General features: G+C 42.1%; 1 protein-coding gene across 1 annotated transcript in view; it reads right to left on the bottom strand.

Annotated features, from left to right (window-relative positions):
* Positions 1–27,614, bottom strand: part of PAPPA (pappalysin 1) — a 177,860-nt gene that overhangs the window by 120,396 nt on the left and 29,850 nt on the right. Inside the window, exons 3-4 of the mRNA XM_009482689.2 lie at positions 4,895–5,040; positions 212–505 (exon numbers count right to left, since the gene is read on the bottom strand). Of these exons, the coding sequence (XP_009480964.1) occupies positions 212–505; positions 4,895–5,040 (440 nt within the window). The remainder of the gene's footprint in view (positions 1–211; positions 506–4,894; positions 5,041–27,614) is intronic.

Here is a 27,614-nt window from a genome sequence, read left to right as displayed (position 1 = left end):
GGGAAAACTGGGAAAAAAGAACAGGAGAACTGGAAGGGATTCCTGAGGCCATCAAGTTTGGTCCCTCATCAAGTCTGGTCCTAAACCAATGGACTCACATATCAGCATGACACTCCACGTGAAATGGACTGTAGAAATCAGAGGTAATACTGCTATTCTTTGTTCCCACCCAACCACAGACACCAACAGCAAACCAAGGAAACCCAAGTACCTGCGTAGCTCATGAAGTTACTGAACGGTGTGTTTAGGAAACTGTGAAAACCGCAAGTGTCATTGCCAGGTCCAGGATCTCCACACAGCTTGTGCTTAGGAGCAGGGTTGGTGTCACTGCAGAGGTCCCCTGTCTCGAAGGAGGGCTCTGTTTCCATGCACGGATCGCTGCAGGAGAGGATCTCTGAGATTCCCCGGAAGACGTGATAGAGCCCCAGGCTGTGCCCAATTTCATGGATCATCGTGTGCGTGTGACCAGGGATTCCATAGAAGGAAGGATTCAGCACAATGCCACCTGCAAGAGGAAAAGAGAAGAGCTTTGTTTGCCTTGTCTTCCTCAGAACAGCAAGAGAAAGGGAAAGGAAGACAATCCTAAGGGCAGATCCACTGGCAGTTCATCAGATCCTCTATAGCGCAGCCTGTTTTTTGCACAGTCAGGCACATTAGTTGCTCAGAGAAACTGCACAGCAAGGTTTAATCTAACCCTCAACCTGGGGCTCTAAGGATGAGGAATCATGGGAAAATGTCCAATGTCCTAAACCAAACACACAGTGACAATCAGTCTTTCCAGTTAATATGGTCAGTTTGGTTCATTTTTTAACTCAAAGAAAAATCCTACATGCAATTACCTCATACTATGCAATTTCAAATCATTTAGTGTGCTTAAATAGAATGATTCTACCCAGATAAGTGTAAGCAGTGCATTTGATACCAGGAGTAAAACAAAACATACCTGAAGCACTCTCTGCATACTATTCCACAGAGTAAAGATGTAATAGAAGCCCATTAACTTCTGAAACACCCTAAAAATTGCAGTAGGTTGCACCAACATTTGCAAACTAATAGCTGGACAAAAAAACCACAATACACTCAAGGCTGGAACAGTTTTTGTGGGGTGTGCTCTGATCATATAGACAGTTTTGAAGTAACTGTCAGAAACAGACTCTGTTCATACACCCAGACAAGCCTAGTTTGATCAGAGCTGCACAGTCCACTAATGAATATGCATAAGTCTAATGTGTCAAAATATATGAAAACCTGGAATGTGATATTTCTTAAAGAACTGCATGGTTGTTAAATGTGCACAAAGAAAACCAATGATGATTTTTTTGTTGTATGCATTATGGGATGTGTAGATAAGCAAATAGTAAATTAGTGAGGCTTTACAGTATATTGAATTAATCATAAGAATTACATTTTTTCTCAGCTAGATGTACCTTTGGATTTATGATATGCTTCATATTTTCTTTATTTAGCTTGTTGACCTCAACTTTTCCAAGCCTTTTATTTAAAAGTGTTTGTGTATATTGCCTACCATGAGAATGGGATACTGCTTTGTAAAACTTATAGTGGGAAAATGTATCTTGGATATGGTACGCTAATAACTTAGTGACAATGAGGAGAGAAAAGGTTTTGGCAGGAGGAACTTATCAGTGACTGTAGTGCAGGGAAGATGAGATCACCGGGTTCTGACACACCACAGAGTCTTCCTTCTCATCTGCCTGGAGAGTTGGTTGCAGAAGAAAAATAAGACTGAGAAGATCTTAAGAAGTCATCTAATTCCACTCTCAAACAACGCAGGACCAATTAGGTCTATACCATCCCTCACATATATTGGTCTTATGTCTCTTTACAACCCCTGATGACGTGACTATCCCAGCAACCAATTTCAGCACTCAGTATCCTTACAGCTGCAAGGATTTAGCTCACATCTAATCTGAATTGATTTTTTGGCAATTTAAGTTCATGACTTCAAGTCCTGCCTCACATGGATATGAAGAACAGAAGATTCTCCTCCCCTTTCATCAGCTTTTATGAGATTGTCATCATCCCCACTTCAGGCTCTTCTCCTTCAGTCTAAATAACTGCAATCCATTCAACCTTTCCTTGTAGCTCAATCCTTTTTCTAGACCCCCCTGACTGTTGTTCGCCTTTGGTTTTCACAGTTGTCTCACATTTTCTTTCAAATACAGTGTCCACACATGATACAGTGTACCAGCTGAAATTTTATCAGTGCTGAAGAGAGAGGAAGGACCACTTCAGATGTCTTGCAAGGACACATGCAAATTTAAATACAGACACAAAAGAGAGAACAAAATCAATCACACTGCAGCATCATGTCTATTATGCCACATGCAGCATCTGCACATCCTTTTCACAGCACTGAACTGGTCCTTACACTAGCTCTCCACAGACCCTATTGTCTACAGACTGACCAGTGTGCAACCACTGCAACCCCCCTGTTCCTTGCATCCCCCTCTCCCCCTTTATACAATACATGCTCTGAGTCCTCCAGTGCTTGCAGTCTACCCATATAGAGCCATTTACACCCAGAGAGTACCCTGGTATATTGTTTTGGAGGGGTCTCTTTCCCAAAGATACTTCCAGGGTTTGTTTTCCAATGGCAGGAGTATTGGTGAAATTCCTCAGCATGACATGCCTTCAAAATAAAGGCTGGGTAAGTGGTTCTGGCATTGGACAGCCCTGAGGCAGCTGGAGAGGGAGATTTTATTTTTGCCTTTGTTGAAAATTTATATTTTTCACAGCTGTCAACAATCTAAATCAATTGCAGTTTTACAGAAAAGATAAACTCCCTCACCCAGACAATCTCTATCCCAGCCTTTAGATCTGCACCACAGGACATATTTCATATTTTTTATTAAGTACATATTGGATTTATAGAAGAGAGTAAAAAAGATTAAAGATGAATTCTTACAGACCACGCACAGGTCTGGGAGGGCTATTATGACAGGAAATTATGACAATTATTTATTTATTTTTACTTTTTTCCACCGCAAGTCAACTTTAAACTGTTGGCTAATGTCTTTTTTGCTCGTGAGATCTTTTTTTGGTCAATGAATTCTGTCAATACACTGTAGGAGCTGAATTTAAATTGTTTTGCTCAGGCATGATGTTGACAATTAGCTTAACGAAGTGACAGAAGAACTCATCAGGGCTTTGGGCAAGCCCCAGCCCTCTTGCAGAAGGTTCTTCTTGGCACTCCAGAGCTCTCCCCTTGCTCTCTGCTCCCTCCAATGGCACACCAAGGGAAGCTATGAAAATACTCATTTAAGGAAGGACCAGCTATATTGCAGCCTTATTTCACTCCAGCAGTGGCGTTAGGACTAATGTTTCCCACCAGCAACCCATACTGTTGCACAATCAGAAGCAGAGTTACTGTGGGACTAGTGCAGGATTATGGGGTTGTGGTATTACAAAGTCATAGAAATCACAGCAGCGTGGGTGCTGATCAAGGCTGGGGTTAATATCTATCTTTGTTTTTGCCAGAAGATGTTGCCATGGGGAATGCTCACTGGCAGGCATGTACAGCATCATCTGTTTTGGGTGCTCCCAGCCGGAGCCCATGGAGATGGGGCTGGAGGCAAGTCAGAGTGGAATTAGCTTCACTTCCAGCCTAGCTCAGCAGGAGACTAGATGTGTGTCAGTGCCAGTCCTTGGGAAGGGAAGTCTGCTCACACTTCTTCCAGAGCAGCTGAATGTCATAATAAAACATTTACTAACTGAAGTAGGACAGCCAGCTCCAACCGCTTGGTCTGACCACGGAGCCTCTCTCAGCTATGGAGACAGGTGATTATAAAGAGATGTTAACATCTAGGTCTTGGAGTAATGTATTTTTGAAAATGGAAAAGCCTCCCTGAGTGATGGCTCGTAGCTTGTAGTTCAGCTGTCATAGTATGCTTTAGAATAATAAATGCCATATTTTGCTCTCTTTGTCTAGGTTTACATTTGCCACATCTTTTTTGTTTTGCTCAACGTGGGGTTGGGTAATACAAAAACTGGCTGAAACAGCCTCTCACAAAGGCTGAACTTGGCTGAAACTAGACTTCACTTCCAGCCTAGGAAGGTCTGGACAGGCTGGAGAAATATCTGGAAAACTTGTGAGAATCCCTGCTCTTACAAGATGATCAGATCAGGTTTGCAGCTCCAGGGAGGTTTGTACAGTTAAGAGAAGTACATACAGCGTCAGTCGGTGCCTTCGGAACCTTTTGAGGTTCATCTGACATTCTGCAAGGAACACAGGTCTAGCGGCACTGCAGGTGTCAGGGCAATGAGTCATTTGGGGGTTGCACAGCTTTGTCTGGATCCCGGGGTTCCAGCAGCCATAGTCAGCAACCTAGTTATGAAACACGCAGGGCAATCTGCAGGGTAGTGAGCTCTTTCCAGTTCCACTCAAATGAACATTAGAAATACAATCTCTCTGCAGTTTGCTCTTTTGCACATTGGTAGAGAAAAATAGCGACAAATTTTAACTGTAGTCTGTGAAGAAAATTAATTGAACACTTACTAAGTAACAAACTAAGGATCAGAACATAACAGGCTAAGGTTAAAAATTCACTTCTGTCTAGCATCCCCCCACCTATCCCCCCCAGTCTTCTTCACAAAGTGCTCCCATGGAGTGAATGCCCTGTAAAGTAGCTTCACTTAAAAGGTGAAATACTTTCAGCTTGACATCATCTACAAATACCATAATATGCTTTGGGTTTATAACCTAATATTTTCCTGGTTGTGAGCCAGTATCTGGGAATCATGAAATACTTTTTTTCCCCTGACTATATATTAGAGGAATGATAAGAAATCAGAACAGAGCTTAACACATATTTGTCTTTCCTTCTTAGCACCTCAAAAGAATGCTTTACAACAAAGAAACATCTTTATCACTCACCTAGATGCATCAAGGCTTCCTTGTCCCAGGGCCAAGTTGCCACTCCAGCCAGCTCTTCCTCAGAGGAATTGGCAAAGAAGATGTTGAGGTGTGTGGATCCATCCAGTTTGAGTATGTTCTTTAGTTCATTGACATCTAAGTACGCTCTGTAGAAAAAGAAGAGCTTTTTTTTTTTCCTAAAGGTGACACAAAAAGCAGTGAAGTATTGAAGAAGTGCTGCAATCCAGGCAAAGATCTTATAATATCCTGCGTATCAGTCACCTGAAATATTTTAATAACCCACTCCCAAACTTCAATTACTTTGCATTCATATAGTGAATCTCATCTAAGGACTTCAGGCCATTGATTAACTAAGGCCACAAAATCCCAGGTAGATACATAAAGCTGTCCACATTCCTAAGATAAGTATAGGAATCTATTTATTATAAATGTAATTAACCATGTATTATGGTCAGTACATCTTTTTATATCAGCAGTTACCTTGCACATTTCCTCTAAGCTGTTGTTTATTGTTACCTCTAATTTTCCTTCACAATAACAAGCTTCACACCTTCAGGCTGGTGCAACAACTAACACCAGCGCATGAAGTTACTCCTTTAGTACCAGTGGCAGTCACTTGTACCGAGATGCACAGCCTAACCCTGACACAGGATGGTTGTTTGGGAATTGATATTTCCAGCAAGCGAAGTTGTGCCAAGAGATCTCCTTGCAAGAGATCTCCACAGGAGTGGTACCATACCATGACATAAATTCCTAAGGCTCCTTAGGTCCCCGCCCAGGTGAGCAGCGTTTCTTCTTAGCTTTTGGGATGTCCGGAGGTTACGGAGCAATCTGCTTGCAGGCAAGCAAAGCCAATCCCTTAAGCCTGATGGCTGCTAGAAGTACTTTTTGCAGTCCTTTAAAGGAGTAGACTTTCTCAGTACTGGAATACGGGAGCTACTTGCTGAAGTTTGTACCATGGTACCACACTGCTTTCAGTGGCACCGTGATGCTCTAACTCAGAGTAAAGCTGAAGAACGTGAAGCATAAGAGTAAACCCATTGGTTCTCTGCTTCTAGCTCACATTGTCTTTTGATATGAAGTGTTGTGCTAACCTAAGATATAAAACACGGATAAGTTGTACTATCTTCACTTGACAGGTGGAAACAACAGAGAGATCACACTGAGTCAAGCATGGTTGACTAGCTTGTAAGGAAAGGACACCATGATGGTCCTGAGCAGATTGATTCCTGCTTCCTAAAGTCCCCTTTTCCGTATGTGTATGGGTGTGTATAGGGCTCACGTAGCTCTCACAAACCAAACACACTCACACTCAGTAAGTAGGGTTCCTTGCATACTTTGCAAGGCTTTCGTTCCCAGAAGGGTGAAGAAAAAATAGGGGAGTTGGCTCAGCACCAAGATCTTTCTGTCCTTCCCTGGAGGACTCCCCAATGGAAAACACATTCATATTTCCACAGTAGCTTCTCCTGCCACTTGCTGAAGTCATTGGCTCCAAAATAGTTCGTGGCTGGGTGTCCCCAGGCCCTCGCTGACTCATGGAGGAAGACGTACTCTTTGGGGACACCAGTGGAAGGGTATGTTTCCATTCCATACAGTGTTTATCTTCCGATCAAATGTGGATGACATCCTGAAGGACAGGTCAGCACTGTGACCCTTTACACATTTCTCATCTCTCCACTGTTCCCAACACATCTATGGAAAATACACAGATCTTCCCTTTAGCTCCTCCAGCTTGTTCTGCATGTATCTACACAATGTTCTGAGGCTGTGTATAATCTATTTCCAGGATCTTCTTTGTGCCTTTGAAAACATCTTTTCCAAACATGGGCTCATACTTACACACGTCCATGAGCAATAGTTTGAAATTACATGAGAGCTAATGTGCATTTCCAAATGAAAGTGTAAGCGCATCAGGGGAATATCTGACAGAGGATGTGTGCATGTGAAGGGGACGATATGTCTGCATGTATGGCAGCATCAGTAAAAGACAGTGAGCAAAAGTGTAAGAGAGAATGTGGGAGCGATGTGATACTTTGTGCAAGAGAGAAAAGGACAGAAACAGAAGCATTGCGTACCTCTGAGTAGAAAAATGTTTGTGTGTTTTGTATCACAGCAGGAAGGAAAGGCCTACTGTCTGCATTGAGACTGCGGTTGTTGACTCTGGATGCAGACACTTTATGGCCTATGCAAATCCCTGTAGGAGTAACTATAATCAAAATCCTCTCTTGAGGTTACCATTTTTATCCTTGCTCTTCTCTTATGGTTTCAAATAATCTAAACTAATATTTCTTTACTCTCAGCTGTCTCTTTGCTTATTGTTTACACAATCCAATCCCCATTTATATCCTCAGTGCATGGCCACAATTGCTCTCTCACTTGCATACAGGCTATGTGCTTCAACATCTAGGGCTATTTTGTACACAGATTATTACTGCAGACAACATCCAGAGCAGACAGCATTTAACTAACTGGCCAGTGATGTCAGTGCATCACCGAGACTGAACTCATGTCTTACGTAAATCCACTGTAGTAAGTCAATTGGACTTGGTTTTATAGCATGTCTCTGACCACTACCTTCTCTGCTAGCCAACGAAAGTCTGCAAATGAGCAGAATATATTCAAACGGTGTAAGAACAGAATGCTAAGAGGATTTTTAGCAAAGGGTCTGCACAGATAAACATGCTCAAGTATATAGCTCAGGCAGAGCCCTTGTAAGTGTGTGAACATGTGCCTGCATGTGCGTGCATGAACAGAGGTATGAGTGTGTGCACACATGCAAGACAGCCAAGAGTATGTATGCAAAGGAACCAGCGTGTGTGTGTGTAAGAGATAAAAACACGAGCTGGAATTCCATCCTCTCCTTACTCCCCATGTTTCTAATAAACTCCCATCCCTATCCATCATCACCACATTCCTACACTCAAGGAGGCATAAATTAACTACTTTTGCAGTTCATGTCCAACTACGTAGCCGCAGGCAGCAGACCCAACAGTTACCAGGTCAAAATAGTTTTCAGTTATTGCTTTGGACTAGGCTGACTCCCCCCTGCTGCCGCTGCTGCTTTGTTATCAGCCCAGACTATCTGACCCAATGCAATCTGCGAGCATTGCTTATACTTCTCAAGGTTATGTGGGTCCCCTGATAGAGGACATAATGTCTGTCACATGGGCTCGTGCCAAAGAGAGCCAAAGAACCCAGCCTTTCCAGCACTGCCAAACTCACATTTCAAAGACATGAGTGCAGTCTTGGAAAGGGATCAAAGCCTTTCCAACTGTCATTAGAATATTTCCTTTATGCATCTCTCCGTAAGTGCCAGCAACATATTTCATAAAATTCATTGGCTTGAGATGGTACCTCCAATATAAACCTGAATGGGGGAACTGTCAGGGCAAGTCTATGTGGAAAACAAAACAAAACCCAAAGCACAACAAAACACGTGTAATTCCTGTAATGGAAAAAACATACGATGCTGTGAGCGTGCCTTGCTCAAGAAAGCCTAATGAGCCTATTAGTGCATCATAAAAGGTCTCCTTTGCTGGAATCTGTTTTAGACATAGAAATTCTATGGGCTGTTTAAGGCCATTTGGGACACCAATTCGTATCAGGCAATGTGCACATTCCCACCCAGATCTTTTCATCAACTCAGCTGTTCAATGCACAGCTTCGGTTTGCTTTTTTCTTCCACTGCAGTGTAAATAATCCTCTGAAACTGTACCATACAGCAGCTCACCTTTATCCAGCAAGCCCCAGACCTCAAAAAGTAATATGTGTCTCCCATACAGTGCTCCAGTTTCAGTCTAATGGGGTCTTTAGCTCATCCAGCAGTGTCTCGTGACCACCCTACTCGCCATGCAGCCTGCCCCATCAGTCACACGAGCCATTATCCCCACACCTGTCTCACCTGTCAAGCCCATTTCATGTCTGGGCTGTGGCTTCGATGCAGCAGGACTTGTCCCCAGATGGCGAGGTGAAACGCCCAGCCAGCAGCCCTACCTGCCCGCAGGGGCCACTGCAAGGAGTGCCCTTCTGCCGGCCCTCAGCTCCAAAGCCAAATCCAGCCACAAATCTCAGCTGCTTAGCTACAAACACATTTGACAATGGCTTTTAAACTCAGTTGGTATCAGGTCTAATTGTACTAAATCTGGCCTTTGCGACTAGAGTCAAGCAGTTTTGTAACTCGGTTGGAAACTCTTCCTTCCCCGTTTTCTTTCAGGTCAGAGAGTGGCTTTCCCTTGCTTCCTTAATGTGGTTGGGGTGCAGCCTCTTGCACTCATGGTTGTTTTTGCAAGGAACAGGGAGCCTTCCAGCCCTTATTGTTAGGAAATGTTTTCTACTGTTTGCTCTGAGTTATTCTCTATTTGACTTTGTTTTGTTTTTTTCCTTCAAAGACAAGTGTCGCTTTACAGCAAGAAAACAAACAGGGTACTTAAGGGATTATTTGCAAGACCCCACCCAAACAAAGAGTAGGAACTTTGCTATCTGGCTCAGTATGGAGTATGGTCTCCAACTGCCTGATGAATTTGTTAGGAATAAAAGGCACTGCCTTTCATCATTAAAAAAACCAAACCAAACCAAAACAAAAAAAAGCCAGCATCTTCTGAATTGGGAAGTCAGCCTCAAAAACTCTCCATTTTACCCCTTGACATACAATGTCCTATCCTTTACCTAGAGGGTTCAGCATATGGCAGGACAGAGTAAATCTCCTGGAATCATAGGGACCCTGTACATCACTCTCCTTCCCAAGACTCCTTGGGAGCACCTCATTTGGTGCTCTCAAAAGAGCTGTCAGCCCAGCTTAAACCATGGTATACAGCTTAGCAGACGAAGAGAAAGCTTTTCTGGACAGCCCTGGCAACACTCAGCAGCAGCCTGTGACAGACCCAGGTGTGGTTCCCAACGTGGTGTGGCTGATCTGTCTCACGGTGTTCCCTTGGTCCCTCCAGCTCTGATCTTGGCTCCAGGATTGACACTCCTTAGAACAGCAAAGACTGCAGCAGTCGGTAAGTGGACAGGCACTCACCCACTGTCTCCCGTTTGTTCAAGCAACATGGGGGACCCAAGGTTTTAGGGTGCAGTGTCCCCTAGACATTTTCAGTATCTGCAGTGAACAGCAAGGACGGTTCTGAGATAAATGATGTTCTTCCTGAAGATAATGGCAAGAGCCGTGACTTCAACAGTACTCAAAGCTGACCTTGAAATGGGGCCATTTGGCAGACGTGCACAATTGTAATTTAGCTTTTCCCCCTGTGATTTCTTAGTCTTGGGTGGTTAGACAGGGAACTGTCCTTTTAGAGACACAGTGTTGATGCCAGTGTATAAGCTGTCTTTTGCCTTCTGTCATAGAGTCACAGAAAAACAAGTCTGGAACGGATGTCCAGAGACCATCGCTGGTAGCCCTCCACCCCAAAGCAGGGCCATCTCTATATGTCACACCAAGCAAATTTTTATCTATCTAGCTTATACTTAAGACCACACATGACAAGGACTCTGCCACTACCCCAGCAACCTGCAGCCCATATTTCAATACCTTTATGATCAGGAAGTTTTTCTGAAGGCTACCTGAATCTTTTTGGTGCAACAGATGTGCATGATTATTTGTGCCATTCCCCACAGACTGGAAGATTAGATGATTCCCTTCTGCTTTACCAAACCTATTACTTACTTGAAAGCTTATTATATCCCCTGTAAATCATCCCATTTTTTAGGCTGAAACCACCTTATTTCTTCAGCCGTTCCCCATTGGTTATATTTTTTATGACCTCTGGTCATTTCTGATGCTCTCATCTGCACCCTCTACATCTTCCTCAAAGGCAGGTCATCAAAAGAGCACACAGTCCTAAAGCTGAGAGCTTATCAGTGCCACATAACAGCTACATTCGTCCCGTCTATCACCTCCAACCTGACACAGAGTACACAGCAGAGATTTCAGACCTACAAACATTTGTAACATATTTTTCTTCTTTTTTTGCCTGAAGTGCTACAGGTCTATCAAAAACCTGAACAAAAAAAGACAACCTACAAACCCTCTTTAACAGTGGACTTGCAGTAAAATTTTTGTCTGACGTGATGTTAAAAGATTTGCCTATGCTGGCAAATTTAATTTTGCTCCTCATTTCTGACAGATTGCCATAAATCATGTGAAGCAGGAAGCGTGCCTCATCTACATTTAGTTTAGTGTTAATTTAAGACACTGGTGTAAGTGTAGTAAAAGTCATGATAATTTATTGATAAAGGTATAAATCTTTCAGGGATTGGGACAGAGCCTGAAATAGAGCGGAGCCAGAATATTACGAAGTGAAAGGGTTCAGGTCCCAATTTAGATCCAGATCACTGCCTGTGTTCACACTGAAATCCAAATGTGTAACTGTAATTCTGACCGCATCCAAACCAGGCAGTCACTAGGTCATGTCCACAAGCATAAATTGCCAACACTGTCAGCACATGTAGGCTTGGCAGCTTTTAAAGAATTTTGGTTTATCCGCTGCAGCAAAATGTCCTCTACAGCCCCCAAATCTGATCTCCCATTACAAGAAAGGAGGAATGTTTTGGCAAAAAAAATAATAATCGCAAGGATCCAAGAAAAGACACTTAGGATAATTGTTAAATATAAACCCAGCTTCTTGGGTAGGTTTGGTAGCCTGTGCCGAACCCTATGTCATTCTCTGTGACACTGCTAATGCACTCAGGTTAGCTGGTTAAAGCTGGATGAGGTTTCTTACATCAGCGGCAGGTCCTACAGTTAAGACTGACCCTAAGCAACACATATTACAAAATAAAAGCCCACATGGCTACAAAAGTCTGGGTGTTTGTTGATCATAGCGTGCCCTCTTTTCCAAACTGAATTCATTCTACCATTATGCCAGTGACTCAGGCTTTACTCATCCTATGAAAAAAAAAATATTTTTAAAAAAATATAGAAAGAGTAAAGAGTTTTACTGTGCAAAATATAGGACTCATTTGGGTCTGGGTTTTCTTTATTCTGCAACAGAGACTGAGAGCAGCTCCTTGGTCTAAAGTAGAGATTTTTTACAATTGTCAAGTCATCAGTTTCATTCCATTTGCTTTGAAATGCTGGCTTTCCAGCAGGATGGTCTTAGAAATAAGTACATTTCTACCACAACATTTCACACTATAAGTCTATAGGACTGCAAGGGAAAAAAACACCCCGTACATAAAGGAATTTATTTGCTACTAAGTTCTAAAAATCAGTATTATCATCTATGGTACCCTAATGGCGCATCCGTATTTGACTTTTTCATAGAAGACCTCTAATAAATGATACAGCATTATTTCATGCAATTGCTTATACATAACTTCTAGATGTTGTAAATGCTGTAAATGCAATATCTACTTAATGGGCTGAACCACAGCAACAGGTTGGAATAAACCTGATGGCTGGGCTACTCCAAACCTAGCTCTGGGTCCTCTTTTGGTTTGGTTCATGTGAGCTTGCACTTTGAGCCAACTTCTGTTCTCACTGGGCTGCACACAAATATCAGCTCTGACTGTGATGTATTTGCTCCAGTGTAAATCTACAGTTAGTCAGAGCAAAATTTGATTCTCAAAGTGCAGCTTCAGGTTCAAATCCAAAATCTCAAAGGAAACCTCAGTTGAAACAACCAATTTTTGCCCAATTTCTGGCCAATGCAACTTGCTTTTTTAAGGAGGGAGGCGGGTTTCCTCAGATCTCCACACGGATTCTCTCAAAGGTTTGTAAATCCTTGCCAAATCCTTCATAAACCTGGGCTGAGATTCAGAAATACAATGAAAACAGATTATTTTTTTTTCCCCCGGCACTTTTGCTGCTGGTTCTGGCCAGGATAAGAAAGAGTAGAGGCTCAGGGAAAAAGAATGGGGAAAAAGATGATGCAAAAATTTTCAAATGTCAAACATGTTCTCTCTGAGCTCTGGGCAAAGATTTGGGGTGGCTGTTAATGTACACAAAATTATTTGTTCTCTGTCTCCTTTTAACCTCCCAGGCTTTACTGCCCACTTCTTACACCAGAGACCCCATCTTTTTATAACCTATATGTAGATTTATAGAGTTGCAGTTCTACAGACCATAAATATGTGATCACTGAGCCTTCTTCCTTTGCAAGGTCCACGTCCAAGAGCGGAGCAACCTTTGAGTTCACTCATGCAGCAAGAACTGAAACCCCCTGTTTCCTCGCATGACCATAAAAAATAATTAAGCTAAGCATCTACACAGAACTAGGAAAAGATATGCTGGCTGGCCAACTTGCAGGAAGAAGAAAGAAAACAAAGGGAAAGCCTTGGCAAAGAGAATTGTGATCTTACTGTACAATTAACTTCTGAGACAGTGAGTAGGATTAAAGCATGGAACATTTCAAGCTGCATCTCTTTAAAATAGCAAAACATTATGAAGCATATATGCACATTTCACAGACCTTTGAAATCAGCAACACTGGCAAGTTTATTTGTTTTGATTGTCTCCTTTTCTTTCTTTTACTACTTCGGGATTTTTTCTCTCTCTCCTTTCAAGACTAGAGCCAAATGACCCATGAGAAATGTACTGTAATTTGTCTCTTATCCATCCCTCATCTCCATCTGATATTCCCTCTGCCCTGGTTACCCTGATGTTTTTCCAGACCCTACAGGCTGAACCATTGTAACAAGGAGAAAAGTCAAACGATAAAGAAAGAAGTGGCGTAAGGATATTTTCAGGAACCTGTTCTGTTAAGACAGATTTCCTTTGCCACTTTATGCAAACCTCTTTTGGCTGCAGCAAACGTCCTTCATGTACACTTTAGAATTTAAATCAGTACAGGAAGGTATATATATTTTAGGCTATTTTAACCATCAGCTATACTGCTTGGCACTTCCACAGTGCTTCCCTGCTGGGCCTCAAAATGCTTCCTAAACATGAAGAGAGAAATTCCACTCTGGTCAAAGCCCTGACACAAGCCCTCTGCACTGCTCCAAACCCTGTCCAAGGGCTTAAGTGATACTAAAGTGGGACAAGAACCCTTGCGCTGGGCCTCCCCTCAAGAAATTTTACCATGACTGAAGAAGCCATGAAATAGGCAAACGGAATAATTTTCCTTGCCTTCCGAATGGGAAAACTGAGGTAGAGAAATGCAATAATTTGTTCAAAGTAACAAAATCCTTCAGAGTGACAGTTAGGATTAGAAACTCGATCTCTTGAGCCTACGTTCAGTGATAATATGGATCATCTTTCTTTTAAGTAAGCAGTGGCTTGTGTTACTGATCCTTTAAGTTTTCTGCTTGTGGCTAATAATCATATTTTACAAGCCTTCACTCTTACTTTACAATCTTTTACGCATATTTTACAATCTCAAAAAAAGTCCTAAAGGTCCAGTGCTCAGCAGATGGAAAGTCAGAGCTCCCTACAATAAGCTGGTCCTTCCTGAATTCCTCAGCTTCCCACTTTCTGAAGACAATGTAGCACATTTACTTCATAAACAGATTTTCTTGTGGAACCAGGGCTCTTCTTTCAATGAGCGAGCAGCCACCGTTCTAATAATATTTGGCATTTACATACCACCTCTCATCCCAGAGGCTCCAAGAACAACCAACAGATACGTGCATAGCACACTGCACAATAGTTCAAGTAAAGGACATTTTGGTTTCAGTCACCAGAACAAACCTGATTTTTTTTTTATGAAAAGCACCAGAGACCAGGAATGCAGTGTGTCATCACTCCCTTGAATCAGGTCAAGACTTCGGTAGAACCTCTGTTAATCAGACTGGAAGTTAGAGATCAAGAGGAAACTTGAGGCTTTGACTCAGAATTTTCTTTAATTATAGGAGTAGCTCATAGCAACTCTCTATATTAAAGTTGCCTAACAATTTCCACTACTAATATTCAACTCCAGCCTTGTCTTTCTCATCTCCATCCCAGTGGCTGTGGGGTCAGTCAGGCTTGAGGTCACATTTGCAGCTTGCCCAAACAAGTGCCTGGCTGGCATGACCCTTGGGAGTCATGGCTGGAGTGACCCAGGTTTTAGAACTTCTGGAGAACTGGGAAACACACTGTGTTCCCTCTTTAGAGTCCACAGAAAGCATGTGGTTACCCTACTGCGTGGATACTGCTCTGTCCTGGGCTCCATCTACCTGTGCCATCTGCTCTTGTAGTAGGCAACCACAGGCAGGCAGGATGGGTCAGGACCCTGCCTGGGTGGGCTCCAGTGCGTCACCTACCGTGGGAATATTTGGGATTTTTAGGAAGCTGAACACAGGTCAGGGTAGGGAGCACTGTGGCCTTGGGGTACCCACAATTAGATTGCAATTAGTCACAGCTCCTGCGGAAGGGTGACATGTGGCACTGTCCCTGCCAGGGTGTGCAGCTGCGACTTTAAGGGGCTGGTCCTTTAGCATCTTCCCTAATCAACACACAGTAAAAAATGCAGGAATGAAAGAGAACAAGATCAAATTCTTTGCTCCTTTAATCTCACTTTTTGACACTAATCCTCCCTGCACATAAACCCCATGCCACAAAGTGAGATATACATTGCTATTGGAATGAGGAGCGACTTGGAATCAGGCCGACATCAGCAAAAAAATAAAATAAAATCATATATAACCGCAAAGGACCTAGCATGTTTATTACAGATACTTTTGGAGTTGATGGGCCAAAATAACCAGTCCAAATATGCATCTTGCAAAACATCACTTTTGCTTTGGAGATGCCGCTGCTTTTCTGTTTATGTTTTTACAACTCATGGACTTCCAAATCTCATTTCTTAACCTCCTGGCAGGGTTGTGTATAAAGTTGCTCCTGCTGCAGTGGGCAGATCATCAATGGCTTATGGTTAGGATAATCCCAATTTTCCTCTTTTCTGAGAAAGAAATGAAAACCTGATTCAAATAAGACTGGTTGAAATTTCCTCTTATTTCATCTCATGCAGGAAAGGGTAGAAGACACCAAAGTGAGATCACAAGGAACATACTCTGGTGATGGAGACTTCAATTCAGGGAAACTAAGAAAAGGTTGTGCCCTGGCACTAAAAGCTTCGCATTTTAAAAGTTCATGATTTTTTTTTTCTCCCTGTTACAACAAAGGACTAATATTTAGCTCTTTTTGTTTTCTGTTGTTTTCAGGGGGTATTGATGGATCATACCAGTAAGTCTTTAACTTCAACAATGAAGTCTTGAATACCATTTTTAAGGAAAAAAAAAAAAAAAAGGGAAAATTGAATAGTCAGATTCAAAGAACTACTAAATATTATGAGATCTACGAAAGCTGGTTACTCTTGTTCTTTCCCGGCAGTGAAGAGACTACAAGGAAACAGAAAGTGTCAGTCGCTGAAACAGAAATTTCACATAAGAACATTTAGCTTTGAAGTTCCCAGAATACACAGTAAATTGCCAGGTGATCTGGCAGAAACACCAACACACCTGCAATGAAAATAGTTCAGAGTTGCACAAAGAAAATATTGTAGACAGTGTATTTTCTAAATCCAACTTTTTTTTTTTTTTTTTTTTTTTTAAATTTCTATTCCTGTTCACAAGGAAGACAGAAAGACAGGAAAAGAGCAAGCAGGAGAGAGGACTTAGTAGATCATGACTTTGTCAAGCAACTACTGTTGGGAGATGAAACATGGCAGCAATGGCTGTAACAGATACTGCTAACATAATTAACTCCCTGACATCAAAATCATGCCCCTCATTTCTCTCTGTTGAGCCAGAGACAAGCAGCAGGAGGAAAGATGTAAACGTGCCTTTTCCAAACACTCAAGAGCTTTCAGACTTTGTGGTTTTTAAACCTATGCAGGACCTGCAACTTCTTCATAAGATACAAGGTGAAGCAAATACCATTGTACACGTGCTTCTGAGAGTGGACGTTTCTTGAACTGAAGGATGTATCAAGCAGAAGAGGTCCTCTACCCCTTAAGTACACAGTGGGCAGCAGGCACTTCTAATGCCCAGGTTATTAGTTGGATGGAAGGTTGGGTTGCCTCACATATGGATCTGCTAACGTGTACCAGAAAACAGGCACTATCAGTCCAAAACATAAGGCTGATTGTAAGCATTCCCTGTAGGACACATTTCCCAAGACCCTACAAAATTGGACTGGCAGCTTATGAAACGTACAATACTGATCCAGCATGTAACAGTAAACTATAGGAAATCATACCCATATATTTGGCCTTCAGACATGAGTGCAGAAATTGTCTGTTTTGGCACCACAAGCCTGTGGATCCACTTGAATCAAACACAGACCTCTAGCAAAGGGCTATGAGAATGCAAAGATCTGTTCTCCATTGTCAAATACTAACACAAGAGGGGGAAAACTCTTATTTTCCTTCGTGGCAAATTTCTTGACCAACTTTTGCCATGAGTACAACTGCTATACACAGGCCATACAGTTTAATTTTCCCATAACATTTGCACCCTCTGTCACTCTATTTGCATATCTCAACCACACATCAACTTTTGCTGTGCTTTGCTGAAGTAATTTATTGGTAACATGTCACTAACAACTACTACAGGACTTAAGATCTTGATGACTACAAAAGTAGCTTTGCAAAGGATCCAGCAAACATTGCAGGTTGTCATTTTTGTCCACTGTTTCCCACACATAGACCCTGAATTATACAAACCTGCATTTATAAAATGTATGTTAGCATGAAATGTCTTGCAGCTTCCTGTCAGAGGGGGGCTGTTATGAATTCCCTCACTTCCACAGCTCCTCTGCTGCCAGCTCAAGTACATCTCAAGAACTTTGCAAAACCTGACATCCTGCCTTATTCAGCTGTGGGGGAAGAGAAGGCATCCCAGAACCACCTTTTGGACTATCTCCTCCTGATGGTTTTCTAGATCAAAAACTGGAAATGCTTCACGTATCATTCCCAGATGGATAAAAAAAGAAGTTTGTGTCTGATCAAGATGAGGATGGTTAAAGGTTTGAGCCTGCATTTTTAAGACAAAATAGGACATTTTGAAGCAAAAACACATGAATAAATCTATCCCCAGAAGTAAAATGATTAGAGGAATTCTGAGTGTATGAGGAGGAAGCCAGGAACTCCTAGCACTTTTCTGAATCCAACTGGGTGCAAGGGGGAAATCAAACGGCACAGATTTCTTCAGGCAAACTGGGAGAAACACTCTGATGTGTCTGACTGAATCATTTTACTCTGTGTTTGGAAGTTTATCATGACCGATCAATTCTGGAGGAATTAGTGAGTGAGTTCTGGGTTTTGGCACTGACAGAGTCATGGTAAAAAGGCTGGAGGCAAAAGGGAAGTAATTTTCATAATGCTGTGAACTGTTGCCATCAATCCTTACCCAAAACATTTCTTCTACTTACTCTAGTGTAGTGCTGTTCTGTAGGAGCTTTCCTCTTAGCTGTTGCCCTTCGACTCAGGAAGGCTCTTGACCTCACTCATGCTCTGGACGTAGAGATCCAAGCCAAAGACCAAAGTCTTTGGGAGTTCAGTCTTTCTACGGACTTCAAAGAGCTTGGGATATGTAACTTAGTCCAGACAGAAAGCATAACATACATTTGGAACAACGTTATATATGTAAAAATGGAAAAGACTGAATGACCGTTAAGGAATGCAGTGTGATGGGGAACCCTGATGTAAACTGTTCATGGCATTTACATAGCTATTTTCAGCCTCTAACCTAGGTGCTCTGAATCCCAGTAGAAGAACCTACCCTTTCTCCACCAATTATAAGGACTTTAAGATTTTATTCTCTGAATCATGCCTATGCTGTGTGTCTATACCTGCTGTAAGCAGATGGCATGACTGTTCCCCTAAGGAACTAACTGAGCAACAACTACAAATAGCCAATCCTTATCCTCAGCACTTACTGCAATAACATTGAGACTACACATTTTGGGAGGAATCAGTAACTCGCAGAATTAGTCCTTAGCAGAAAGCAAGCCAAATGTGAAGGCAAAATAAAACCCCTTAACCAGAAATGCCAAGCCCAAACGTATTCAGGTATTTTGAATAATATAAGTTTATGTGATTCTTAGTATTTCCCAAGCATGCCTATGTTTGTCTCCATTTGCACTTGCTGGGATTGAAGACAGGAATAGAGCATCATCAAGCTCATGGAAATCAGGAGATCACAGAAAAATGCTGTTCTGTAATTGTTCTCAACCAGTTCTGCAAACCTAAGCAGTTCAGACAGTTTGGAAAAATTTCCATACTCTCTGATGCTCACATGAAGCAAACTAAGCTCTGGCCTTTTTGAGATCTACCCACGTTCTCTAAATGAGTGTATCATATTTCTTAGCAATTTCTTATTTACTTAGAATTTTTCACCAGTTAATCTCTCCCTGTCTCATTTTTAATTAAACAAAATGATAAATGAATCAAGGAAACACAAAACAACTTAAGGCAAAGCTTTTCAAAGTGTAAAGGGGATTTTGATACCCACACGCTACTGATATAGTCAGTGGGTCTTGTTTTGGGAATATAATCCCATTTTGTGCCTTTGGAAGGTGCACAAAAAAATGTGTAGATGATTACAGCGATGGGTTTATTAATTGATATCATCTAGATTTTCTGTTACTTCATCAATGTCTGAGCTCTGACTGCAAAAGAAGCTTAAACTGACACCCTCACTCCTTTCTGCTCAATGTTCCCTAGCCTGTCTTCTTCAATATATGAATATAATTTGCAAGTCTGACAAGGGCACAAGTCTCATTACATGGTATCATGGAAATTAGAAATGAATCAATAAACAAAGAGGCAAACTCCTGATCAGCTTGTTCCTACCACACAATGTGGAATTCTTCACATTTTACCCCTAATCCCACGTCTGATCAAACTGAAGTGTCTTCAGGGTCAGGAATGCCTCCGCTTCCTCTTGGTATTTCTTTGATGGTCTAATCACATCTCAGAAAAGCTGGTATTTTGTGTCTATGTGTCTTATCTTTATCCTTTGTATAATTTGTGCTGTTTAATGCTGAAGAAATAATTCAGCAACATACTTCATGCGACGGGGCAGATCCTTAATGGAGGAGAAATGCTGGCATGGCCCGAGTAACAGATCAAATCCCCTTCTTGGCATATTCATTTTTACTGTGTCTTTCAGTGTAATTTCAACATGGAATTTTCCTGGCATAAATCACACAGGTTTCCCTCTTCCCCTCCACACCACGCTGCGTAGCTCTGTGTTTTGGTAAATCTCATCTATTAATAGTTGCCCTCTGTGGCTATAAAAAAATACCTCAGTAGTCAAAAGCCAACCCTTGCTAGGGAACAGCTGTGGATGCCTGAACGCACACAGGACCCGGCATCACACAGCAAAGCCCTTTCTTGGCTCCATGTCAGAGCAAACTGATTAAATAAGGCCATAGTCAAGCTAACGGAAAAGGAGCCCCTTCCCTGCAACAGAGGGAGAGAGAGGCCAACTCCAGCACTAGGCTGGAGAAATATCAGGGTATTTCCATTTTCTCACTGACATTTTCTTTTTCCTTTTTTTAACTGAGCAAACCCCCCTCCTGTGTCTTCCTTGCTCCACCCTTCTGCAAAGTCCCAATAAACTCTTGCACTTAAAGAAACAGAACAAAGACGTCATCGCAGTAAGTATCAAAGGTCACGGGGTAAATTTTAAGGTCTAGTCTACCTTTTTTTGCCTGATTGATTTAACTGATTAAAGCATTTCTGCTCTTCCTGTGCTTTCAGCAGCATCCTGGGTAACTCAGGGGAAATTCAAACCAACCAGCTGTGATCCGTATTACAAAGTCAAGGCTGGAAATACAACACAAGGATGTTGACGGGGCCATACTGGAAAGGTTGAAGGGAGAGGAATATTGTCCCCCGGTAAAGCAACAGAGTGCTTTTATGTGTCAGAATGAGAAATATTCAGCTTAGCAGAGGATACAGGGAGTTCACCACCCTCCCAGCATTGAAGGGTACCAGTCCCATCACAGAGGGGCTGGTCAGTCGCAAAGTATCTGGCTCCAGGCAGCAGGAACCCTCCCCAGATTTCCCTTTGAATTTTCGTTTGCATGAACGAAAGTTCTTGAAAATCCTGAATTGCTGAGTTTCAGGGACTTCCATGCAAAGTCCATACAATGCTACAGCCATTGCGAGGGTTGGAAGGGAAACGGTATGGGAGCCTCAAGTCCTCTGGAAACCAGGCTCGAGCTCTCCGCACTTACAGCACACCTGGTCTGAGGCTGTAGGCACTTACAAAGCCAATGCCACATAACTTCAGCACTTTTCAAATGTCCCTAGGGACATTTCACTAAGATAAATTCTCCTTGCAAAGCTGATGGGAATGATTTGAAAAACCAACAGTCTTGTGCTGGGGAAACTAACTACCACAGCTTCTCACTGAAGTCCTCAATTTATTGACACGACAAGGTTGTAGCATGAGAAGCAAATTTATTCCATATTATCTACTGGCAGTATAGCTTAAAAGATGCATTTTGAGGCAGGAGAAAGAATTTTATTCTCCAAAGCCTTGTAATTCAACCCTGCTGAAGCTGCCCTCACACAAATCAGTGATGACACATCTTTTCAACGTCTAGGGCCAAAATTATTTTTAAAAGCATTGCAGGTAATTGCCATTGCTGTCATTCCAAACCACTGCTGTTTCCACTGTTTTACCATCACTGATGTAACCCAGTAAGTGTCAACAGCAAACATGGGCTGCTTCTGCAATTATTGAATTAACAGAAATAATACATTTCACAACAAAGAGCTCACACATATCAATGGCCATGACCAGATCTTTACCTAGAATTTACATGAGATGTTCTATGTTTCCAAGTTTTGTTATATACTACTCAAACGTCTGGGTACTTTCTAAAATAATTGGTCTGCAGGGTGCAGATTTTATCAAGCTTTTTCACTGGGGTGGATTGGCCACAAGAGTCTTTAAAACAACGGTAGAAAAAAAACGCTGAACCTAGTTCTCCTGAAGAATTTCAGAAAGATCAAATTAGGCAAAAAACTCTAATCTTGGTTTCAGTGGGGTCCCTTTTTACCGGGGGTCCCTCTAGCAGGGTCCCTCCTTTAAAAGAAAAAGGAAATTAAAAATGAAAAACAGCACTGGGGAAAAGTTAAGCATGTACTTCAAACTCACACATGCCAGGAAATTTAGAGTTAAAGGTGAAACTCCACCCTCAAGAGCTCCATACTGGAAGTATTTCAGTGAACAAACATAACGTGTTCTGAAATACAAAGACCCAGTAGGGTGCACTAGGTATGGAGTTTCAGCCTTCACTCCAAATTTCCTGGCTTTTTGTAGGTTTATTAGAGTTTCAGACCCCAAACATTTAAGTACTCCAAGAAGTTTCCTCAGTGCAGCTCACCCTGATCCTTTTGGAAGCTGAGAACAAGCACTCTAATGGTGTAGCCACCCATCCATTATTAATGAACCTGAAAACACTTTCTTGAAAATTTATGTTAATTTGGAGTGCTGAAATTATGTGCAGACTAGGTAGTTTCAGTTGAGTTACCCTGAGAAACTCCAAAATTGCAAATCTACTCAGAACACAATTGAAGGACAGGATTTCATTGACCCCAGCAGAGCAAGTGCTTCTAATCTTCCTCAACTGTATGTGGGTCCTGTAACTCCACTTCAGCCAGGGCTGCAATCAAGCAAACACAGAATTACGTTTGACAGCAGTGGTTTCTATTCCTGGTCTAAACACTCTACAAGGTTGTGGGGTGCGGATATGTCCATCCTACTTCTCAGTAAATCTGGCCCTAATGGATGAAAAATTACTGTGGCTATCAGCATCACGCTTTTTTACAACACAGCTTTTATGAACACGTCTTACAAATATTGAAGTGGTTCCAGAGTATCTCAGTAATCCTAAAAGATCTGTTGTGAGGCTCTGCATCATTGCATTTCCTGATAGCTCTAAGGAAATTATTACCAGCAACTCTCTGTAGCCCCTCTGATCACCCACACTCTTCATCCTCTTCAAATATGCAGAGTTTTAGGACTCTTTATGACAGTTTCAATGGGTGTCTTGACATACAGCTAATGGAGAAGACATCACATGTACTTTGAAATTGGCCTTGCCAGCCACTCTGCACAAGCTTAGCTTGGTGGTGGACAGGTGCAAAAGTGATGGGACAGCTCCACACTGTCCTGATCCTGGGGTGTTTGAGGGACAATTAATTCTTCTTGCTGCAGTTAAGAGAAGATAAACTGAGACATCCACTTCTTGGGTTTCCCCTAGCACCAAACTGGGCAGAGGAGAGAGCCTATACTGAAGGCATGACCTGTCCTGAGGAAAGAAGGAAGACAGAATAGGGAGGAGGCAGACAGGGACTTAAAACATCAGGAACTGGTGCCAAAGAAGTTCAAACAAGGGCAAATAGACACAGACTGTGCTTCACGCTGTTGCCTACAGACCTGCCTCTGCATCCTTTCTTCTTCAATCTTTTCCAAGACTTTCCTCTTTTCCATAACCTTTCCAGTTAGTTAATCCTCCCTCTTACTCTGTTTCAGCTCTCAAATTTAAACATACATACATACCCAAATCCCCTGACATACACTCTTTCTCATACCTCTGAAATCCCCCAACAAGTCAACAAACTAAAAAAAGAAAGACTACCAAAAAATCACAAACAATGATCTCTTGGGAGAAATAATTTTTTTTTTTTTTTTTTTTTTTTTTGTTACCGGATCAACTGATTAATTTTGGGAAAAAAGACAAGTTTTCAAGCTCATAAACCCTTCTTTGTATTATTATCTTTTTTTCCTAACGCTATTAATTGGCTTAAGAAAAGACATCCCCCCTGCTGCTGAAACCTGCCTTACTTGAAAGCTTCAGTTCTCCCAGCTACATCAAGAACATCATTGCTCTGAAAATCATAGCACTGGCACAGTATTATCTGTTTCTTCTGCTCAGAACTTGCATCCCTATTCCCAATCTTTCCATCACATCTACTAAGGCTGCAGGCAAATCCTCTGTGGCATAAAGGTACTTTTCTATGCAAAAATATAGACTACTTGTAGAAACGACTGTTTTCTGAGTAATCACACTTTTGGGTTGGCTTTCTCCCCCTGCCTTAAGTTCACAAATACCAGGCAAAGGCAGAGCTGCTAGGCCAGTATTCATGCCTCTGCTCACATCGACATTTTCAGCTGAGACTATATAAAGAAAATTCACCTTATCCTTCTCACCCCTTCTCCTGAACCCTGTGAACCCACTACGTGAAGGCACCAGTAATGCCGAGGGTTTGAAGTGTGGCTGCACAGAGCAAACTCCCCCAGGACATAGCACAAGTCAGCATCATCACTTCTGAAAGATTTCTGTACATTTCCACAGGGGGGAAAAAAAAAAAAAAACAACTGCAGTACTGTTTGCCCAACTCCAGCAATCCATGTGAGAAGCAAAGTCAAATACATTGTGCTCATGGATGTTGTAAATGGAGCATGGTGGAGGTGGCTGCTCTGTATTTCCCCAAGGGGCAGCTATTGCTTGCAAGAATTAGACTTAAATTCCTACCAGAAAAGAAGTCTGAAAGATAGGATGGGAACTGCAAATATAACTATTGCACCTGGTTAAGCTTGCACAGAAATAACCTGTGCTTTGCATCTTTCTGTCTGAAAGGTGCAACCTCCTGAATTTACAGAAGGTTTCAGATACCACTAATGAAAAACACAGGGGGCACCTCACACCCACTACTGAAGAGATGTTGTACACAAATGGATATGGGAGAAAAACAGGGTGATTAATGCAGAGCCCCAGAGCATTTAAAAGAGGCATGTTGGATGTGGGTCTGTGTGTAAGACAGTATAATTTGAATCAATCAGCAAAGAGAATAAAACAGCTTATATACACTGCTACTTGTCAGAACATTGTGGGGGTATGAGCTCCACCTTGTTTGCTTAGACAGAGGCTGGTAAGGGGTTGCTGGAGAGTGTCTGTGCCCACAGGGCAGCCAGGTCTGGAGGACACAGTGCTGCAGAGAAGTGAGGGGCACAATCAGTCCTTGCCAAATCTGCAGACTCTCTGCTTGCAAGTCTTCCATGTGGGGTTCCAGAGCCAGAGACAAATGGGTCTGCATTAGCACTGGAAAATACTACTTTAATCTGTTGTCTCCCACAAGGATTCTTAATGATCTCTGATAGTTTACTCCATAGATTTTATAGGCTGTCTTCATTCCAAGCATCCTGCAGTTTGACCAGACAGTGATCTTTTTACATAATGGATAACGTCCATGAAAGAAACCATGAGTCTTATGAGTCTTGGGGAAAAAATGTTTCTTGAAAAAAACTGTTGGAAAAGATGACTGTGGGTCAAGCTAAATCCAGCAAACTCCTACTGTTTCTAGGGTGTACAATCATATATGTAGAAATAGTTTCTTTAGTACTGAAGTCCTGTCTATATCAGAATTCAATACTAGACTTATAAATGTCAGTTGCTAGCATGGGAACAGATGCAACTCCTCCCAGCTGATTAACATCCCTGACATCTGGAATAGAGGACAGAATAAACACAGAGAACAGAGGATTTCCTGTTGGGACTGGGCTTTTGGGTGACAACTACCAAGATATGGCAGCTCTGTCCTTGAGAGTGTTACCTCTCCACCTTCTAAACAGCCCTGTGGCTGGTAATTAAAGAACTGGACATTTAACGCTGAATCCCTAGACAAAACCTCAGGTATTTGCTATATGTCTGTCTGATACCTGTGTGAATGCAGGAGGAATCCTTGATGTCAAGAGCTGCACAATGGTCTCTTCCAGGCAGGGGATTAAGTTCTCAAGCTCCCTGAATTGAAGAGCTTTGATGAATTTCTTCTGTTCTTTTCAGTGTTTAGGATTAGGTAGAAATTAATCCTTTATTGGGAATCAAGGAGCTTTTCTTACAACTCTTCTAGCTCCTAGAAAAGGGCATTAAGTATGCCTCCCTCTGCCAGAGTAAGTTGACCATATTTTGCAAAGAAGCCTCACAAAAAGATTTCCAGTGGAAGAGAAGGAAAAAGAATTAAGAGGCTGATCTGATCAGAATCTCCATGGAGGAGCCCTGAAGTGCAGCCACAGCTCAGCTATCTGTACGACGTTGACCTAGGCTGTGGATTAGCCAGCCACCTCCTGCTTATAATTCTACTGCTGCCATTCACATGGCATAGCACGGTGTGCTCTTCATACAAGGCTCTGCCATACCCACTGCTGTTCAAAACCACTATGGAAATTTCTACAAATTGTTCAAATGTGTATTCAGAGGCTAGTTTACATATGACTGGAATGTGCCAATGCCCTTAATCTTGAGCAAGCTGATGTGACGCACCACTAAGCTTTGCTGAACTGCACAATACAAGCATTGGAAAAGGCCACAGAAAAGGGTGGGATCAGCAGGGCACTAGACTCCAGCTCTTTGGTTCGGTGTCATCCTGAGTCTGCAGGCAGGTGCTGCAAATAGACTCTGAAGCGTGTACAGCTCATCCCTGCTCCTTGTTTAGGCAGAGCAGAAGGGTTGCGGGAGCCTTCAGGGCACACACGTGGATGTTGAGAAAGCCTGTCCCCTGGGTCAGTTATTCTGAGGGGATTTCCAGCAAGTATCGAGTAGATTGTACGAATCGAGGGAGTTTGAAGACACTCCAGTAGCTGTTACTGTTTCAAGAATTTCATCAGCATTGTCCTAAGGAGGCATCAAGGGGAATGCTTTCTTATCTGTCCATGCAATCCTGTGGTGAAGCCTGATGTGCAAGCCCAATATTACATAAAAGGAATGGCTCAGTTAACCATAGTATGGTGCAAGAATTTGCCACATCAAATGGCACTTACAGAACATGATTTCCTATGATCCCTTGCTGTTTGTTTCAAGTTTTTTGAAAAAGAGCCATGGTAGGTGTCATGAGCTCAAAGTCTTCCCTATTTTGTAACCAGCAATATCACAAACAACACAAGGAATATGTCTTTCTGGAAAGTGTGTTTATCATTGCTCTTTCCTTTTGTATTGGGCCAGACTGTATGATCTTAGCATGTTCTAATTTCCCAGAATTGCAGAAATAAAGAAAAGCTGAACAATATTTGCAAATCTTGTGCTGAGACTAAATATATTTTGTCCCACTCTCATGAAATTAATAAAAAGAAGTGAGGCAGATATTCTTGGATAAAGCCTGCTGCGTGCCTAATGATAACCAGTCTTTTTGTTTTTTTCCCCATAGGCTATTAAAAAAGAGAAGAGATGATCTAGTCGGTACCACAATGTTTACAGCTTTCTGCTGAGCAGCTCTGAGAGCAGAGTCCCCATCTATTGGTGCTGTCCCTCTGAACTGTCCCTCTGGCAAACATCTTTATGGATATGCCACTGTACCCTGTGCACCAACATCCCCACTACTTGACTATGGCACAGAATTATCAGCTCTTTGGAGGAAAATATTTTTGGAAAGATGCCAGAAAGAGAGGTTGGATGGAAAAAAAAAGAAAAAAAACAGCTCTACTGCTGGGATCAGCTCTAAGGTCACCATAGTTGAACCACAACAGTGACTGAAGGACACCATCAAAGTACCTGAGCACTTTGTCCAAGGTGCCAAAAGGATCACAAGAAACTTATCATGCAGCTCAGAAGTGTCTTGAAATTGTTCCAGTGATATCACATCTGTGGTTCCACTTAGTCAAGAAGCATCCACAGAGTTTTTTGTAACAAGACTCATAGCAACTTTGTCCCAGGGTGGAGGCTTGATGGGCTGCGACTGAGACAGAAGAAGGAAAGTGACTGGCAATGAACACATCTTCTTTTGGGGATGAAGAGGCACTGAAGTGGGTTCCTGGTTATAACAGCATTAATCAAGCATTAGCACTT

The sequence above is a fragment of the Pelecanus crispus genome, chromosome 9, assembly GCF_030463565.1.
Source record: "Pelecanus crispus isolate bPelCri1 chromosome 9, bPelCri1.pri, whole genome shotgun sequence".
Lineage (NCBI taxonomy): Eukaryota > Metazoa > Chordata > Aves > Pelecaniformes > Pelecanidae > Pelecanus > Pelecanus crispus.
Note: the sequence above shows the minus strand (reverse complement) of the source record. Positions and strands in the feature narration are given on the sequence as shown.